A 19,739-nucleotide genomic window follows, 5' to 3' on the forward strand; every position below is an offset into this window, starting at 1 on the left:
CTCAAAAGTGAGCTGACTAAATGACAAGTCTGGGCACAAAGCCCTTCACAGCTTTACTGCTTTTGAACAGTAAAGCTCCTCTGAGGCTTTTGAGGATCGACAGTCAGCTTGTGCTTTTCTTTGATGGGCAGATAAGTTCCCTTTCGGGAAAAAAACTTCCATTTTCTTTTCTTTTTTTTTACTAATGTTTTATTACTTTCTTCAGAAAAGTTATTTTAAAGCCAGAAGTGTTGTGTTTAACACATACTTTTAAATAGAGCACTCATTGTTTCTGTCAGTTTAAAAGTAGTATTACCTGACTATTTTCTATAGAGCAAATTTGCTTATTTTAAGGTTGTGGGGCTGCTATAGTGTTTGAAAATGCTTTTTACTGTGTTTTTGTGTCAAAAAAACGTAACTTTTGTGGATTGGTAGTTTTCTTGGCATTGCTGCTTGGTTGTCTCTAGGATAGAGATACCATTTTCTGCTTGACCATGGAACACATTGTCACTCCCATTGTCAATCCTTCTTCCAGCCACACACACAAAAAAAAAGTTAAGCAAACAGCCTTTGTCATCACAGCAAGCTAGCAATTTGACTCCGCCACAGGTGGGTGACTGCTGTCACCATTTGTTGTACCTCACACCATTCATCTTTACCCCAGATCCCTCTGTTGTAGCACCTATGGACTGGGGGTTAGCCACATCATCTGCGGCTGTTGGGGTCCCCTCAGTGGGCAAGGCAGAACCACTCGTCTGTTTTGAGAGAGGAAACAGGGAAGGTTTCCCTGTTGTGTCAGAATGCTGTGCCCCATCCCTGGGGATGCAGAGGCTGGCATTAGTAACATGGTCAGCCCCATTTTTCCAGTAAAAAATAAACAGAAACCCAAGCATATATCTACTCCTCATCAAACTTCATTGGATAGGAGTAGCTTACTTGGACTGGCTCAGAGTTTGATTCAGGCTATTGATCCTTCTTGTAGGGTACTTTCCGGTAAAAGAAAGAGGAATGACGCCTTTCCTGAAGAGATTCAGGATTCTGAATTTGAATAAGAAGATGCAGGGATGGATTCAGGGTTTTGTCTTCTCTCTCTGAGAATGTTCTCCCACTGAAAACAATAGAGGTTTCTCAGTCCCTCAGAAAATACTGAGAGTTGTTATGGAAGGATTTTCCAGAACTGACATCCTTCCTCCTGTCCTATCTGCTTTACAAGATGTGTTGTCTTTCCCCCTGCAATTTTTCTGACAGTCAGCCAACTGTCTCTAAAAAGGTAGACAGGATGTAGAAGTTCCTCAGCCTTAAATATTTATATACTACTCCCAAACCTGACCCAGCAGCTATAGCCTTAGTTGACTCCTCTGCTGGTAAGCACTTTGTTTATTCCAATCCTACTCTCTCTAATAAGGATGGGAAAATTATTGGTAGGTATGGGAAAAAGTGTATACTTCTGCAACTTTGAATTTCAGAATCTTAAATTGTCAGGCTCATATGTTGAAGTTTATTCTGACAAATTGTGAAAGTATGAGGAATGTTTTATCCACAGTTTCTTCTTGTGAAGAAATATCTACTTTAAATAACGTAGTTTCTTCTATTGCACAGGTCACTGCTCATTGTTTGTAGAGTGTATGCATGATTTTGTTGATACTTTTTCCAGGGGTATGGCCACTGGTACAGTTTTACGGAGGTTTGGTTGGCTGCATTCTCAGAACCTTCCAAATGAAATGAGATTTTAAACTCTCCCTTGACAGAGATTTAGCGTTTGGTCCCTCTGCTCCAGAGGTGATCAAAAAGTGTGATGAAAAGGGCAAAATGATCCAGGGAATCTCTAAGATTTTTTAGCCTTCTCCTCATCCAATTTTGGCAAAAAAAAAAAAGAACAGAGAGTCTCAACAGAATTTGGGTAAACAGAAATGGCAAACAGGCTCCAAAAAGAAATCACAACCCTCCTAAAATCAAGGACATCCAAAGTCTGAATGACTGTTATGAGAGATCTTGTGACCTCTCCCACCCTTTTTCTCTTCCAGAAAGTCTGAATTTCCCTTTTTCTGTTTTGTTTCCTCATGTTCTTCATCACATGCTATTCCAATGAGTGATAAAACCAGTTCCCTCTTTCCCATTTGAGGGAAGGGGTTTTATTCAAGGACGTTCCTAGTCCCAAAGAAAGAAAACCCTTGGAGACCAGTTGTGGATCTTTCTTTCCTAAACCAGTTTGTGATGGTGCCCAAATTCAAAATGTTACTTCACAACATGTTGCCTCCTCTTCTTTCATGTTTCTTGGTAACACTAGACATAAAAGATGCTTATCAACACACTCCAATTCATCCAGACTTAGGCATTTCTTAAGGTTTTGTGTGTCTGGCTCACATTATCAGTTCTCGTCTAACCATTTGGATTATCCACTGCAAAGTCTCTCACTCCAGTTATTGCTCATTGCAGGCTACAGGGTATCCACATTTTTTTCTGTATTTCGACAACTTGCTTATCTTTGCAGTCTTTTTCAAAAGGTCAGGAATCTCTCTTGGTTAAGAGATCTCTTGCAGAAGCTGAGATTCCAAGAAAACATTCAATAGTCTTTCCGGACTCCCTCACATAGGATTGTGTTTCTAGGATGTCAACTGGACACCTCAGTTTAAAGAGCTTTTCTTCCACAGAAAAAAATCTTTATTTAGGTCTTATTTCTAAATTTTTCCACTCAGACTTCAGTCACTGCAAGGGAATACCTCAGGATTTTAGGTCCCATGGCCATCTATGACTCTCATGACACCCCTTGGTAAGACTCCACATGAAAAAGATACAGTGGTATTTGAAGCATCTCTGGTCCCAGTATCAATACCCTTTATCTTTTCAGATCCCAGTACTAGGGTTTGTCAGAAGAGAAATAACTAGGTGAAATTAACAGATGTCCTTAAATTAAGATCTCCCATTCTCCCACCCTGGTCCAAAGCAGTCAAGCCACCATAGATGCTTCAGACTTTGCTTGGGGAGCAGTTTCAGGAGAGATAAGAGTGCAAGGGCTGTGGGACACCAAGGAGAGACGTAAGCACATAAATATCAAGGAGATGCCTGCCCTCATCAAGGCGCTCAATTCTCAACCATCTTTGGTCCACGGGACCTCTTCAACTGGTTACAGACAGTACCACAGTGATGTGGTACATGAACAAGCAAGGGGGAACCAGGATGTAACCCCTTTTGCAGACTAGCCATGTTAGCTTGGGATATAACATCACAGCACAATCTCACTCTACAGGCATCCTGCACTCCCATCAGAGCAATGTGGCAGACAAACTAAGCAGGACCAGGGCAGCCCCCCCTCATGAATGGAAACTAGATCCAGGGGGTATTCCAAGATTTGATCCATCTGTGGGGGAGTTCAAGTAGACCTCTTTGCCTTCTCCCTGAACAACCAACTAGTAAAGTTCTCTTACAGGACTTTATGCAAGAAGGCCTGGAAGACAGATGCCATTTCTTTTCCTTCGACAGTCTTGTTCCTGTATGCTTTTCCACCCTTTCCACTAACATCCAGGGCACTTCTGAAGATTCAGAAGGAATCCTTCAAGATCATTTTGGTGATTCTCTTCTGGCCCAGACAACCATGGTTCTTCCTTCTTTTGGAAAAGGCCAGAGGCAATTACCACAAGCTTCCTCACAAAATAGATCTACTCACATGAGAACAGGGGTGTTTGATACATCCCAACATCAATCATCTTGAATGGACTGTGGATGAAGAGTCTTAATTCCTTTTAAGCACCTGTTTTCTGAGGACGTGCAGCAGGTACTAATGGAGGCAAGAAAGCCTGCAACTACAATATCATATATTAGCAAATGAAAAAGGTTTTCTAGTTGGTGCCAACAAATTACCTAGCACCCATTCAGTGCAAGTTGTTCTCTGGTTTTACAATATTTGTGTGAGCTACTGTCCTATGGCATTTTATTCCTCTATCAAGGTTCATTTATCGGCCATTTCAGCATATCTGCCCATGGATCCGCTTCTTTCAAGGCAGTCACATGTCAAAATGTTCTTGAAAGCGGGTTTTGAATAACATGCCTCCAAGTAAATCAGTGGCCCTCTCCTTGGGATATTAATTTTGTATTAGAGAAACTAACACTTGCTCCATTTGAACCAGCTAATCTGGCTGACTTGAGGTTCTTAACATGTAAAACAGTTTTATTGACTGTTCTGACCTCTGCAAGAAGGGTAGATGAGTTGCAAGGTCTTATGGTGAGAGTCAGTTCTATCTAATTTTCCATAAGGACATGAATTGAGAACTAATCTTTTTATGCCTCAACTGGTATCAGAGTTTACTTAAGTCAAACTATCCATCTCACACTTTTCTTTCTTGAACTTAAAAATGATGGAGAAAAGATGCTCCATACCATGGCTGTCCACTGACAACTCAGGTACTATAGAAAACCAAAGAAACTGTGTTGGGTAAAACCTTGGTGCAGAAATAAATCCAAAAATGAAAGGTAAAAAGTAAAAAATGCACCAAGATAACACACAGCAAACGTTTAATCACAGCAAAGTACAAAGTGGTAAGCACTTTCACAACCAAAGTTGCTTCATCAGACACCACAGTAAAAATGCACAGGTTTAAATAGAGATTCTAAAATGCCAATTAATCAATAAAAATCACACAATGATTAAGTAGCAGTGAAAAACAATTAAGCCTCATGCTCAAACTAAAACAAGCATTGCTTAAAAACATTGTACAAGAAGGAACCAAATACTATACATGAGAAAGCACTTAAAAAACTTATAAAATCATTATAAAACATGGGAAAATACTAGGCAGGAAAAAGTTAAATAGAATACTTGGAAACTAATAGTTAAATACATTAGACTAATTTTGAAAGAACTTAGCTAATCTTAATGCTTGAGATGTCTAGCCTTTAAAAAAGGGACCAAGGAAGTAGTAGCATTCAAACCAGGATACTTTTCAGCATTAAGTTTCAAAATTCACTTCTGTTCATGTCCCTCTGTGATATTCTCAATGTCACCACCTCTGCGGTTTCTATGAATATGTTGTAGAACAAAGAACTTAAAGGAATGAGAATGGCCATTGGACATAACATGATTGGCTAAAGCATTTGATGGTTTATTATTACTAATATCTCTTAGGTGGTCTAGAATATGATCTTTAAGCATTCTATTTGTTTTTCCTACATAAAAAGTAGGACATTGTACACAAAAACAATAATAGACCACATCTGTAGATCTGCAATCAGTGTATTGATTAGTGTACAAAGAAAATTTCCTAGTAGGATGTACATATTTATTTTTGCTATATATAAATTGACAAGCACTGCAATTCCTGCATGGAAAAGTACCATGCCGATTGGATCTAATAATAGTTCTAGATAATTCACCATGACATAGATGTTGTTTAAGGATTTATTATTTCTAAAACTAAAAATAGGAGAATGTCCGACCTTGTCTACCAGTCCAGGCACTTCTTGTAGCAAATACCAATGCTTTTTGACTACATCTAAGTATTGATTGATGTTACTGGAAAACTGAAACACCACTCTAAAATCATTACTAGTTCTGTTAGTATATCTTGTATTGTCAACAGCATCACCAGCATTAAAATAAGGTTTACATCTAGTGCTTCTCAGCTTCCAGGCATTAGAGATAGTCTGTTCAATGTCTGCAAAGTATCCCTATGTAAAAATTCTGTTTTAAATTAGATAGGGCAACTACTGCATCTTCATCTCTGCTATGCAGTGCAGTGTTCTAAAACCTGACCCTTGAGCACGTTCCTAGGAACGTGTCTAGGGTGCATACTAGATTTGTACAAGAGTGTATTTTTTCTAGTGGGTTTAAAATAAATATTACTGCAAAGACTATTTAAAACAGATTTACTAATCTGCACATCAAGGAAACTGATGTCAGTGTTGGAACTATGGTAAGTGAACCTTAAAAAATCAGTAGTTGAATGCAAATATTCCACAAACTGTGCCAAATCAACACCAGAGCCTCACCACAGCATAAACACGTCATCTACAAAGCGGACGTACCAAAGTATTTGTCCAAAGAATGGATTATTGTTTAACACATTTTGCTCTTCCCAGCTGACCAAAGCCAAGTTGGCGTAGCTATTTGCACGTGCAGTGCCCTAAGATACAGTTGATTTGTAGTCTCTTAGAGATTATCCTAGAGAACAACATTATGTTCCAGGAGCAATTCTTTTTGCAGAAAGTTGGTGTGGCCATGGGCACTGCATGTGCAAATAGCTACGCCAACTTGGCTTTGGTCAGCTGGGAAGAGCAAAATGTGTTGTCAAACAATAATACATTCTTTGGACAAATACTTTGGTACGTCCGCTTTGTAGATTACGTGTTTATGCTGTGGAGAGGCTCTGGTATTGATTTGGCACAGTTTGTGGAATATTTGCATTCAACTACTGATTTTTTAAGGTTCACTTACCATAGTTCCAACACTGACATCAGTTTCCTTGATGTGCAGATTAGTAAATCTGTTTTAAATAGTCTTTGCAGTAATATTTATTTTAAACCCACTAGAAAAAATACTCTTTTGTACAAATCTAGTATGCACCCTAGACACGTTCCTAGGAACGTGCTCAAGGGTCAGGTTTTTAGAACACTGCGACTGCATAGCAGAGATGAAGATGCAGTAGTTGCCCTATCTAATTTAAAAACAGAATTTTTACATAGGGGATACTCACTTGCAGACATTGAATAGACTATCTCTAATGCCTGGAATCTGAGAAGCACTAGATGTAAACCTTATTTTAATGCTGGTGATGCTGTTGACAATACAAGATATACTAACAGAACTAGTAATGATTTTAGAGTGGTGTTTCAGTTTTCCAGTAACATCAATCAATACTTAGATGTAGTCAAAAAGCATTTGTATTTGCTACAAGTGCCTGGACTGGTAGACAAGGTCGGACATTCTCCTATTTTTAGTTTTAGAAATAATAAATCCCTTAAACAACATCTATGTCATGGTGAATTATCTAGAACTATTATTAGATCCAATCGGCATGGTACTTTTCCATGCAGGAATTGCAGTGCTTGTCAATTTATATATAGCAAAAATAAATATGTACATCCTACTAGGAAATTTTCTTTGTACACTAATCAAATATACTGATTGCAGATCTACAGATGTGGTATATTATTGTTTTTGTGTACAATGTCCTGCTTTTTATGTAGGAAAAACAAATAGAATGCTTAAAGATCGTATTCTAGACCACCTAAGAGATATTAGTAATAATAAACCATCAAATGCTCTAGCCAATCATGTTATGTCCAATGGCCATTCTCATTCCTTTAAGTTCTTTGTTCTACAACATATTCATAGAAACCCCAGAGGTGGTGACATTGAGAATATCACAGAGGGACATGAACAGAAGTGGATTTTGAAACTTAATGCTGAAAAATATCCTGGTTTGAATGCTACTACTTCCTTGGTCCCTTTTTTAAAGGCTAGACATCTCAAGCATTAAGATTAGCCAAGTTCTTTCAAAATTAGTCTAATGTATTTAACTATTAGTTTCCAAGTATTTTATTTAACTTTTTCCTGCCTAGTATTTTCCTAGGTTTAATAATGATTTTATAAGTTTTTTTAAGTGCTTTCTCATGTATAGTATTTGATTCCTTCTTGTACAATGTTTTTAAGCAATGCTTTTTTTAGTTTGAGCATGAGGCTTAATTGTTTTTCACTGCTACTTAATCATTGTGTGATTTTTATTGATTAATTGGCATTTTAGAATCTCTATTTAAACCTGTGCATTTTTTACTGTGGTGTCTGATGAAGCAACTTTGGTTGTGAAAGCGCTTACCACTTTGTACTTTGCTGTGATTAAACGTTTGCTGTGTTATCTTGGTGCATTTTTTAACTCGGGTACTATATTGACAGAACTAAATCTTTCAGATCGTTGGATTAGTTGTTTGTTGTACTCACCATGACAAAAAAAAATTCAAGGCAGGGTCAAGGCCCACTCTACAAGGACCTTGGCTTCATCTATGGCTTTTAGGGAATGGCTGGATTCTAGACGTATTCTGGAAGCTGCTACCTGGCCCTCTGTAACTACATTTAAAAAAGCACTATAAGCTGGATTCCTTCTCGAAGTCTAGATCATGCTTTACTAGGACCATTCCTCCAGGGGCTCCCGGACCCCTCTCCTTCCACCTCCCAAATATAGTTAGTTATGGTAATCTACCCATATAGCTAAGGCTACTACAGCAGTGATCAATATGAAAAACATAGTATAGTTGTTTAAGTTGAACTTACTATAATACTGAATCTTTGAATGATCACTGGTGCAGTAGCCATGCCATCCCCCTTATTTTTTGGTGCGTTTTTTATGCCAGGGTGTGGACTTTTATTTTTTGTTATTCCTAGCCTTATCCATTCAGGGCTCAACCTCCCTTTCTCTGCTGGCAGTAAAGCACCGAAGAGCTTTGCACCCAAACTTGTTTTAGCTCAGTTTCAGCTGCTTGACAGTTCGGGCACATGGAAGGTGTCCTGAAGCTTTGGATCCTGGCCAGTTGCTATATGTTTGGCAGACTATGACACATATAGCCAAGAGTACCGCAGCAGTCATCATTCGAACATCTATTGTTATGGTAACTTCGACTTACAAAGCTGTACTTTGCATTACAGATTTGAAGATACAGCAACTAACGAAGTGTCATTAGAAGATTCTAAGTTTTATTTTGAAAAGTCTCTTTGATCTGTGACGGTAATATTGTAAAACAAAAACATTTTTTTCATTGTTTGAATGCAAGTAAAATGATGATCCTAAACTAGGTATTCTGCAAATGAGCATTTGTTGGGATAAAGTTTGGCTGTTTGCTCAGGTAGAAGTTGGTATTTCATAAGAATTCATATTGCATCTTCCACACGCAATCACTGACCAAGGCTACCAGGCCATTCAACTTAAAAACAAATAGTGGTCTTCCAAAAACATCCTCCTCCCTCACGTTGTGAAATACAATTCAGTATGTTGAAATTAACGTTGTAAGATTTCAGAATTATAGGTTTCAGTCAAGTGATTTTTCAGTATTTTAAAATTTCAGTCATATGAAGTTTCTATCATCTGATAGGGCTCCATATATATATATATATATATATATATATATATATACACACACACACACATATACATACACATATATATATATATATACATACACACACACACACATATAATAAGCTAGGCATCTTATGGTTCCCCATGGTCACTTGCTAGTATGTTCCTATGTTCAGAAATTACTTCTGCTCCTCAGTTAAGGAGATACTGTTCACCCCAAACAGTTGCATACATGACAGGACAGTAATCACCAAGTAATCAATGAATATTACTAGATTCTAATAATGTTAATTAGTACAGCAGGGCACACACACAACACAGGTGATCATACTAAGCATGTCATGAAAGAAAACTCCCCTGCATAAATAAAGCCACTTCCAAATGTTAAAGAAACCATAAAAGAAAAGCAACATACAGAATTAAGCCATCATTTTTAAAAGTAGCTCTTTAAATATTTATTTTACATTCTTTTTAACATTTTTTGTAGTAAATTTCTATACAAGTGCAAACAACGGCTGTAATTTTTTGCTCCTTTCTGCGACTATACCAACAGACAAAGAGGAACATAGGCTGTTTCAAACATTGTTCTTCAAGAAAAACAAATAAAAAGCATGGTTGAGCATCAAGAAAAGCAGCATAAACACAATTTACTGTTGGCCTCTAACAATATTATGAAATACTCCCTGCACCTAAAATGACAGTACATTCTTTGGTACAAAGTACATTTTTTCCAGAAGGGCCAAAAGATTAATAGTACTTTTGAGTAAAAATTAAGGTTCCTTTTTAAATAGTCACATAATGCAAAGATATGGATGTAGTGCCTTTGGGACCAGCAAGTTTTATTCATCTTATTAGGTCATCAGTATTCAAATGCTAAACTGGAAGCTTTGCTGTCTTCGACTGGTAAGATGGCAAGTATTCCAGTGGTCAACATAAAACAATTTGTCTCTCGGGCTACAAGAAAGTTACTGATGATCTAGTGTTATAGAAGGAATAAATTAAAAATGTGTACCAGGCAGACTGCAGTTTCATCTTTATGCTTCAACAGTTTTTAGTACAGCCATCTACAAGCAAAACCAGACATGTTTGTACCAGTTTATTCACTCAGGTCCTGCACCACAGCCCTAATTATACAAGCTAACCTTAGCCACCATCTCCAGATTAAAATAGGTGCTAGATTTTCTGAACTCAAATTAGTGACAAATTTAACTGTATACTCAATTTTCTAAGCAGAAACTAGTCACAGACTCATTAAATATAAGCAACAAAACCTGCAAAACTGCACAGATACTCAGCACACACTGAAAAAAGATGTTAAAAACAGTTTGTATGTACTAATACTGGCCAGTAACCTACCATGGACAACTTTCTGTCTGGAGTGCTCAGAGCAAATGTCTTTAAAAATTAAGGCCCTGCTAGAACTGTGCAATCTCACCGGAACACATTACGTTCCAAATGCCAAAACCCACCACTCTGCTGTTTCATACTAATCTGTGTCAAAAGAACAGCTGGTGACTATGAAAGTGAGGTCTGTATGAGCAGTACGACTCGTTATGAACAAATTATCTGAACAAAGTTCGCCAAATCTTGCAAGTTTGGGCTTCAATACAGTAATCAAACTAAAATAGTTTAAAACTGCATTTTGTACCCTTAAAAAGTATACTCATGAACATTTTACAGACAGAAATACATGCCTCACAGTCTCTTGTCTTCAAAGCAGAGTCAAACATTTTGTAATGTTTGGCTCCAATTCACGTTTCTGAAAAGTCTGCACAGAAAACTCCAGAAAACCTTTATGCTGAAATGCAGTATTTTGCCTGTCTGGTATTCTGTTTTACTGTGCTGTTTTTTGTGCTCATCCTCAAGATAAAGCAAACACACATGCTACCCAAGATTCTCAACAATTCTTCCCACTTGTCCTGTAAATACAACTGTGGTGGTTTAACTGAATGGAGGGTGCTAATGGAAACAGTTGTACTTACCCCTAAAGTGATCTGCACATCAAATACTTGTACGTGGACTGTGTTACACAATTATCACTTCAACAGTTACATAAGCAGCTGGTGCATTCGTAACCACAAATGGTCAAGTGTGTCAAGCAAAACTGATGTGCACATACAGATGTATGCATTTAACAGTGAAGCTATGTGATAAAAGCATACGTGGTTACAGAACAATGTACTTAATCTAGGTGGGATTGTGTACTCTGAGCCTGCAGAAGCAGAAACACCTACGTGCATGTGCATATGTGACTACAATATGGTTAATGTGCATGAATAAATGTGAACATTTGTGACTACAATATGTTAATATGCATAAGTGTGCAAACATGAACATGCATACACTTGTGAATCAGAGCTGTACTCTGCAGTTCAGTTATTCCACTTCTGAAGCCACTGTAATAAATAGGGTAAAGCCACAAATTTACCATCAGCAGGCACTTTCAAATGACTACAATTAAGCTCGACTTGAATTACACACAAAAACACTCTCAAGCTGAAAAGACTGTAGGAACAAATTCAGTACAATACATATTTACTCAAATCCCTAAACTTACCAACATTGCTAATTCATTGCTAGCCAAACAATGTGGCCTGAAAAGACCCATTACCTCCAATGCTGGGGTACACTGAACTATCTTTCTTCAACAGTTGTATTTAACAGTCAGTTTTACTGGCTGATATAAGCACTTTGCTAACATATACGTCTTGAAACCTTCAAGCAGTATAATTAGATTATCAGAAGAGTTGAACAGTCACTAAAGTGAGTAAAGATGGTTTAGTACAAACATCTCACTCTGAATGAGTATCTGTTCTTTGGAAACCAATGAATACTTAACATTGATGTGACAAGAAAATGCACATTTTTGCTCAGATGTATCTTGGGTGACTTGTCCACATCAACATCAGCAGCTTAAATTAACAGCCCTGCAAAATCAAAGGAACTCCCATTAATATCACCTTAAAAGAAACAACCAACAAGACTGCCACCCAATAAAGCAACAGATCTGCAACAAGTAGAAATCCAAATCTGACCAACAAAAAAATTGTTATAGTTAATCATTAATGTTAAACATCTCCGTTATGATGTTATGTGAGAAGAGACTGCAAAAGTGATAGGTTTGCATAATTACATGCAATGTGGCCAGTGTTCAATATCAAAACATTCTGTGAATCATCTGACGTTCTGTTTAAGCAATTTTCTTGGATTCTCAAGCAGCTTATTTTTTTAATGCAGATGCCACCAAAGAAAAAAACTGCCTCTGTTCACCAGCATTTCTTTTCATACTACTTCACATCCAGCAACATAAAAATGATAACTAGGATTTTCTCTGCCACTCATGGAAACTGAAATGATTTTTTGCAGTTTCAGGAGGAGAAACAACAGGTCGTGGAACAGTCGTATTGCTTCTGCAGTCTATATACTCAAAGGTGTCTAAGGACACTTGCTCCTCATGTGCCAGATATGAAACTGTGATTCTTGCCCTGGAAAAGAGAGAGAGAAAAAAAAAAAAAAAAAAAAAAAAGATATAAGCAATGTTTATGATGTGGTAAACAGTTTCAAACAGTAACCACAATGCAAGCTGTACGTCAGTGACGTCTAGTACAAACGCACTGTGACAGACTACACAGTGTCTAGCAGTACAAGGCTACAAAGTTCTTTTTCTAGCCCTGGATTCAATTCTGCCAGTCTCATCTTGAATAATACTAGAGTACAAGGTGTGGGCTTATCCAGTTAAATACAGTAAAGATGTAGATCTACATATTTCTAAGGGATTAAATTAATTTTAAAAAAATGTGCAACATGGTAGTATAGAAAAAAGCAAAGGTCAGATCCAAAGTTGCCTACTTTCACCATGGTTGCCAGAGTCAGCAGCGACTATGAAGCTTCTTCGGATCCAGAACTCTGCCTCCTTCCCTATACATGATTCCTCAGACTCCTCCTCAGTTGCTCAGATCTCATTTGCTGCATGAAATCAACGGATGTGAAAAAGCTCTCCATTCTGTGTGACGTCTCCTTTTCAGATTAAAGCTTACTCTTCCTCCTACCAAGAAAGTTTTCTTTATCGTTTGTATTCAAGATCGCTTCCTGGCATTTTAGCTAAGACCACTGTAGTATAAGTATTAGCTTTAACTGTTTGCTTACTTATTCAATTAAGGTTCCTTCTTTTACCTGTTGTTGTTTATTTAAAAAGTATAATTAGTGTCAGTATTTTTATTTGTTTAGAGTAGGACTGTGTCTTTGGAGTACTCTTCCTTTTTTCCTTAGGTTCTCCTTGCTATGTCCAAATCCCCAATTTTAAAATGTGTTCTGAGTGTGGGCATGAGCTCAGAACCCACACTCCAAGTGTGTATATTGTTTGGGTGCTGCACATTTGGATGTAGACTGTCAGTTCTGTAATGCCTTTAGTGCAAGAGCCCTTCAGGCGAGAAGGGACAAGCTAATTTTGAAGGGGATCCTTTCAGCACAGACAAAGGCTACTCCTTAGACGACTTCTGCATCCACTTCCAAGAAAGATCTGCCTAAACTTAAAGATAAAGGGCAAGAAAAAAGAGAGTCCGACAAGGATAAGAGGAAGAAAGATGAACAAATCCCCTATTAAATCTGCCAAAAGTGCTATCGCTGACAGCCTTGCTCAGGCCTGTCCCGAAGACTGCTTGAAGATTGGATCAGACAACTCCTTTGGTCCAATCACCTTCTCCAAGAGCAGGATACTCACCGGGACCACTGAGTCCTAGACTGCACTCCACTATTCTCCACAAAAGGATATTATCTCAACCACATCGAAGGCATCATCCACTTGTTCATCTCAAAGTCTCATGGAACTGATGCAATCTGACAGGTTGATGAAGACGTTTTTGAGAATGCAACTCCAGCTTGGTGAGGTTATCCTACTACTGTACCATGGGAAGATACTAAGGTTCTGGCCATTGTACCCCCTCCACTTCTGGAACCCATACTGACTCATTTGTTGGGTTCAGTGTTACTGGATCTGACTGGCACCGGAGCACCTTTGTCGGCCCCCAGAGCTACTGGCAACTTCAACACTGACAGCTTCCCTATTTCTCTTGACACCAACACCACAGGATCGAAAAGCAGCTTGAGGCTAAAGTTTCGGTGCTAAGTTCTGGGTGGTGAGTCGACAATGAAATGATCAGAGCTGCTCCTCACTCTCAGGGCTTCGGCTCTAGATAACTTGGATCAGAGATCAGCTTTTGGGCTGGGAGTCATCGGTGCTGAGGGTCCCCTTACTTTGATCAGAGGTTATCCTCATTGGTGGCTTATTCTTTTTAAGTGTTTGAAAGGGTTTTGGCAAGCTCTAATGAGAAGGTGTAAACAAAAAATTACTTCTAAAAACCAAACCATAGTTGGGGTCTGCTTCCTCTCATCATCTTGACAAAGAGGGACAGCTGAACCCAAGGGCTTCTGAGGAGATCTGGTTTGTCAGTACCCTTCCTGATTCTGAACCTTCAGATGCTCCCCTAGAGGATGATCAGAGAAAGTGGATATGCAAACAGAAGCACTTAGAGTATTACCAGAGTCATTCACTGAAGTCGCTAACTTAAAGGAAGGGGAAGGGCTCCCCTCAAATCTTCTGTGAAGATGTCAGCTTTGGTAATATTCTCAAATGGATGACGCAGAGTGTTGGCCATCCCAATACTCCACCTGATGAGGCAGTGTTCCTGGAAGCCTTTGGTTCTGGACTGACATTGTCCTGGTGGTACCTTGCATTGCGCACCACCACTTATTGACCTTATGGCTCAAAGGGCATGGAAGAACCCTGATGTGGTGAAGCCCAATTCCAAAAAAATGGATTGCATCTTGGCTGCCCCCTAAGGACAGGAAACACTGGAGTAAAGGTCCACCAGTAGATGCTATGATTTTAGCAACAGCCACTAGAAAAGAACTATCAGAAGAAAGTTTAACTGTTCACCCTCCTAACAGAATCTAGGGCAATGGACAGATATGGGGAAGTGGGCCTATGCATCAGTGACTTTCATCCTTAGATCACTGAAATTATTTGGCTCACTTAACCAGATCCAAGAGAGACTTGACTAAAGAAATCACCATGTCCCTCAGAAGTATTGGCTGCAGATGCTCAGAAAACAGTGGACTCCCAAGCTTTCCACCATGCAATCCTCCTCAAATGTGGCTACGTGGCTGCTTTCCAATGCAGTTGTTGGCACAGCCAGAGCAGCAGGCACTGGCATTACCATGCACCATCACACCTGGATGGATCTTTGTGACTTTGAAGAAGGCTTTAAGTCTTTCTTTGTAAATGCCTGTTATGTTTCAACCTTAGTTGGACCTAAGGTTAAAGACACACTTATCAGGAGTCAACAGAATTGTAAGACTCTCTGCAGTAGGAGTTTGCTTCAGGAAGATGCAGTTCCATAAATGACAGAGTTTTTACCATGACTCCCAAAGTGATAAATTTTCCTGTGGCAGAGGGTGAGGCAATTTTTATAGATGACGCCCTAGAGGCAAAGGCAGACCACAAAACCAGGGCTTTTGTTGTCCTTTACTACTGAGAAACCCTATCAGCACCCCTGAATGACTGGCCAACTGCTGTACTATGGAGGCAGTCAGGGGGCACCCATCTTTGAATCCTCAAGCCTGGTACTAAAGATAATATCCAGAGACCAGTCAATTCCCTTTTGCCTTTTACCTCTGAAAAAGAAGAAAGGCTCTGATGTTCCACACAGTCAGTGGGACTAGCAGCCACAGAAATCTCAAAGCTTCAAGAAGACAGTCATCCAGCTGGTCTACCATGACCAGTTAGACTCCAGAGTATACTTAAGATTCTTTTCAGTACCAAAGAAAATGGGGGACCTCAGACCCATTTTGGATATCTGTCACCTAAACCTATTTGTAAAACAGACTAAATTCTGTATTGTCACAGTGCATTCTGGATTGCCACAGTGCAGTCCATTTTAACTGTCCTGAGGAAGGATGATTGAATATGATCCATAGATTTCCAAGACGCCTACTGTCATATCAAAATAGCAAAGCACTCAGATTTCTCCGCTTCTGGCTGGAAGCCAATCACTACCAATTCTTGGCACTGCCATTCAGTCTCACCACAGCCCCCAGGGTTGTTCACCAAAATCATGGTAGTGGTAGCAGCTTAGCTGCGTTTGCTGAGGATCCAAGTCTTCCAGTACCTTGATAATTGGCTCCTAGCTGCTACCTCCAAGTGTCTACTGCTGCAACATCTGGACCAGGTGCTCCAGATACTGCTGGAATTAGGAATAACTGTAAACCCACTAAAATATTGGACTCCAACACAGAGCATAGACTTTACAGGATGCCACCTAGATACCAGCTTGCAGATGGTCAGTCTTTCCTAGCCTACAGTTCTGTCACTTTGCTTCACAGCCTTAAAAGTACTGCATCACTCATCACCACAAGCGAGGTTAGTTCTAAATCTTTCAGTCCTCATATCGTCCACAATTCTAATTTTCCCTGTGACAAACTGAAAGGCTGCGAAGCCCAGCTATCTGGAATTTTGTAAATATGTCATATGTGAATATTAATATGATCCACAGGTTTGTCTTACAAATATAAGAGAACTATATGTTATGTGTATTTAACTGCTGGTGCAGAAGGGTGTGTTAAACTGTATGTTATGTACTGAGCTTCAAGAATGTAACCACAGTGTACTCTGCTGGAAAAGAGCAGAAATATATACAAACTATATTAATAGCAGAAGTTGGAATATACAGAGTTAACTTGCAAAACTCTAAGAAAATAGGTTGACAAGTAAAGAGTTTTACGATATGTTATAAAGTTAGTTAATACAGCAAGGAGACAGGATGTCTATAGCTAGAGAGTTCTTTCTATTGTCTGGAAACAGAAATAATTACAGGTTTCAACAGTAAGTGTTTAACTGGTTTATGACTTCCAGTTCCAGGCAATCTTCTGAGAGAAGTATTTTTGACACAGAGTTGCTAAATTTTAAGTTTCTGTTAGCCTTGGAACAGAAGGTAGAGGTGACAAAGAATGATGCAATCTGAGATAACTCAACAGTAATGTTTGATAGTAATTTAAGAACTATCTCAGAAAAAGTCTGTAAATTTTGTATTCGTCTTTGGATCTGACAACATCCTCTCATTGGCACTTGCCTGGCTCTGTAAGTAAGATTTAGGTACAGTAACTGCTCTTAGAGACAGATAGGAATACAGTATAGATTAGTTTAGATGTTTTCCGTATTTATGTGAGACTGTCTTGCAATGTTGTTTTAAAATATTTCCTGTGATTCTGAACTCTGTAGAGAGTGTGTTCAGTTATTGAGTATTGTCTTGTGCTTTTATTATTTATTATTAAATATATTTAAACATTTTAATTGTGGTTGGTTTGTTTAGAGATATTTTAGCTCTTAAGAGTACTTGCATATGTATTTGGTGACACTGTATAGGCTACTACTAAATAGCCTTAAAAGGTTTGGTCACACTAACCATTTGGATAATAGTAACATTACACAAAAGAATTGGTCACCCTTTGGGAAGGGTCTTATGGTAGCTGATAAGAGTGGTTGGTGGCAGCTAGTACCACCTTATAGTCTGGGCAGAAGGGGGCATAGCTAGTGAACCTGCGCCAGCCTTTGCCAGGAGTGTTTGTGTTTGTATATAAATCAAACCTCAAAGTTTGTGTGTGTGTGAGAGAGTGCGTGTTTTTTTTTTTTTTGCAGGGACACCACAAGCACTGATTGGACAGAGAGGGTGCTGGAAGTTTTGGCTTGACCACTCGGCTGAGATCTTAACCCTATAGCTGTGCCAGTGGGGAGTCTTATTGGGGATCTGGAGAGTGAAGGAGAAACCAGCCCCAGATTGACTGTGCTCTCTGTGTGCTCTTAAGGGAAATTGTACTTTACCATGTGTGTACTTTATCCTTCCAATGTGCACGTCCCTCACTGGTGCTAATGGTGAGGATTGAGGCTCCTTGATTACTGGGCCAGTGCAGGGGCATCACATATTGTTTGACAGTGGTGGGATAGCCACATCACATATTAATTGGTTTACTGTGGTGGGATAGCCACAGCACATATTAATTGGCTTGTAGTGGTGTGGATACTGAATTCCTGTAGCATGTATACATTGATCACTGAAGGTGCTTGTACTTCATCAGCCACGCAGTGAACATTCAGAGTTCATATCACAATTGTCTTAATTTTTTTGTTAGCTTAGTCAGTCAATACAAACCCTTCCAACCACATTACCCTTTATGGTTTCTCACAAGCTATTAATTCACCCACCAGAATCAACAAACTAAATAAAAAAGAAAGCACCTTAGATTGGATACTATCTAATAGCCCTCACCAAACGTATACCACAGGAACCCTCCCAGATGACCTTAGTGACCACCTGCTAACATACATAATCAGACATAAAACTAAAGTACAGTTTTGTACCTACCATAAATGTAGATGTCCGAGAGGAATGCATCTGCAGTCCTTACAAATGGGTTGTCCTGTCATCAGGCAGCCCTTTGGTCGGCCGGATTCCAAAGTCTGGGTCTGGCCTCGGCTGGTGTCGCACTTCACCCGACGTCATAGCTGCAGTTACTCGGGTATAAAGGCATCAGCCGATGCCATTTTCCTCAGTGTTTCTTGCCCCAGATGCCAGGTGCCCTTTTGGAAGGCTAAATTTGGATAAATGCCAATGACTCCAAATAGTAGAGAGCAAACACATAAAATAAGCATGTATGTACATATATACAAACAAATACACCATAATAGATCCCCCCAAGCTAGCTGAAGGCTGGCAAATACCCTAGGAGTACCTCAGAGGGGAAGGAGGGTGGGTATTCCTGACTGCAGATGCATTCCTCTCGGACATCTACATTTATGGTAGGTACAAAACTGTACTATGTCCTTCAAGGATGCATCTGCAGTCCTTACAAATGGGTAGAATACCATAGCTAAACAAGGGGGGAGGAAGAGTAGTGATTATGGTGTAGCTAGGATCCCTTGCAAAACAGCAGTGGCAAAACCTGCTCGGGATCTAGAGTATAAAGGCAAATTGTAATGCTTGGCAAATGTATGCACGGAGGTCCAAGTAGCAGCCTCTATAATGTCCTTGGTAGCCACTCCTTGTAAGAAAGCTGTGGTAGTGGCTGTAGCCCTTGTGGAGTGAGGCCTGATGTTCTCTGGAGTTTTCTTTCCATGGTAGGAGTAACAAAATCTAATGCAATTTCCTATCCATTTGGAGATTGTCTGTTTAGAAATTGGTTTTCCTTCCTTTCCTGTGGCATATGCTACCAGAAGCTGGTCAGTTTTTCTATTCGACTTAGTCCTGTCCAGGTAGTAGCGTAACTGTCTGTGCACATCCAAGGTATGCAAAAGTCTTTCTCCCCTGTTCTGTGGGTTTGGAAAGAATGTAGGTAGGTGAATAGCCTGGTTTAATGACACTCTGGATACCACCTTAGGCATAAATGTAGGATTTGTTCTCATAGACACTCTATCTTGATGGAAGATCAGGAAGGGTTGTACTGCCATTAGTGCCTGTAGTTCAGAGACCCTTCTTGCTGAGGTTATTGCCAGCAGGAAAGCAGTCTTCCAGGATAAGTATTGTAATTCTGCTGTTGCTGCTGGTTCGAAGGAGGAAGTGTCAATTTCTCTAGCACAAAGTTCAAGTCCCATGCTGGCAATGGTGGTTTCCTGGGAGGTTTCACATTTTTAATTCCTCTCAGAAATTG

The 19,739-nt window shown here is 39.3% G+C and overlaps 1 protein-coding gene across 2 annotated transcripts in view; it reads right to left on the bottom strand.

Annotated features, from left to right (window-relative positions):
* Positions 1 to 9,468: 9,468 nt before the first annotated feature.
* TMEM106A (transmembrane protein 106A) overlaps positions 9,469 to 19,739 on the bottom strand; it is a 759,441-nt gene continuing 749,170 nt past the window's right edge. For both annotated transcript variants that reach the window (XM_044055169.1, XM_044055170.1), the window contains exon 8: positions 9,469 to 12,526. In XM_044055169.1, coding sequence (XP_043911104.1) covers positions 12,361 to 12,526 — 166 coding nt within the window. In that variant the 3' untranslated portion in view covers positions 9,469 to 12,360. The remainder of the gene's footprint in view (positions 12,527 to 19,739) is intronic.

Source organism: Protopterus annectens, chromosome 13.part0, assembly GCF_019279795.1.
Source record: "Protopterus annectens isolate FY-2018-M chromosome 13.part0, PAN1.0, whole genome shotgun sequence".
NCBI lineage: Eukaryota > Metazoa > Chordata > Ceratodontiformes > Protopteridae > Protopterus > Protopterus annectens.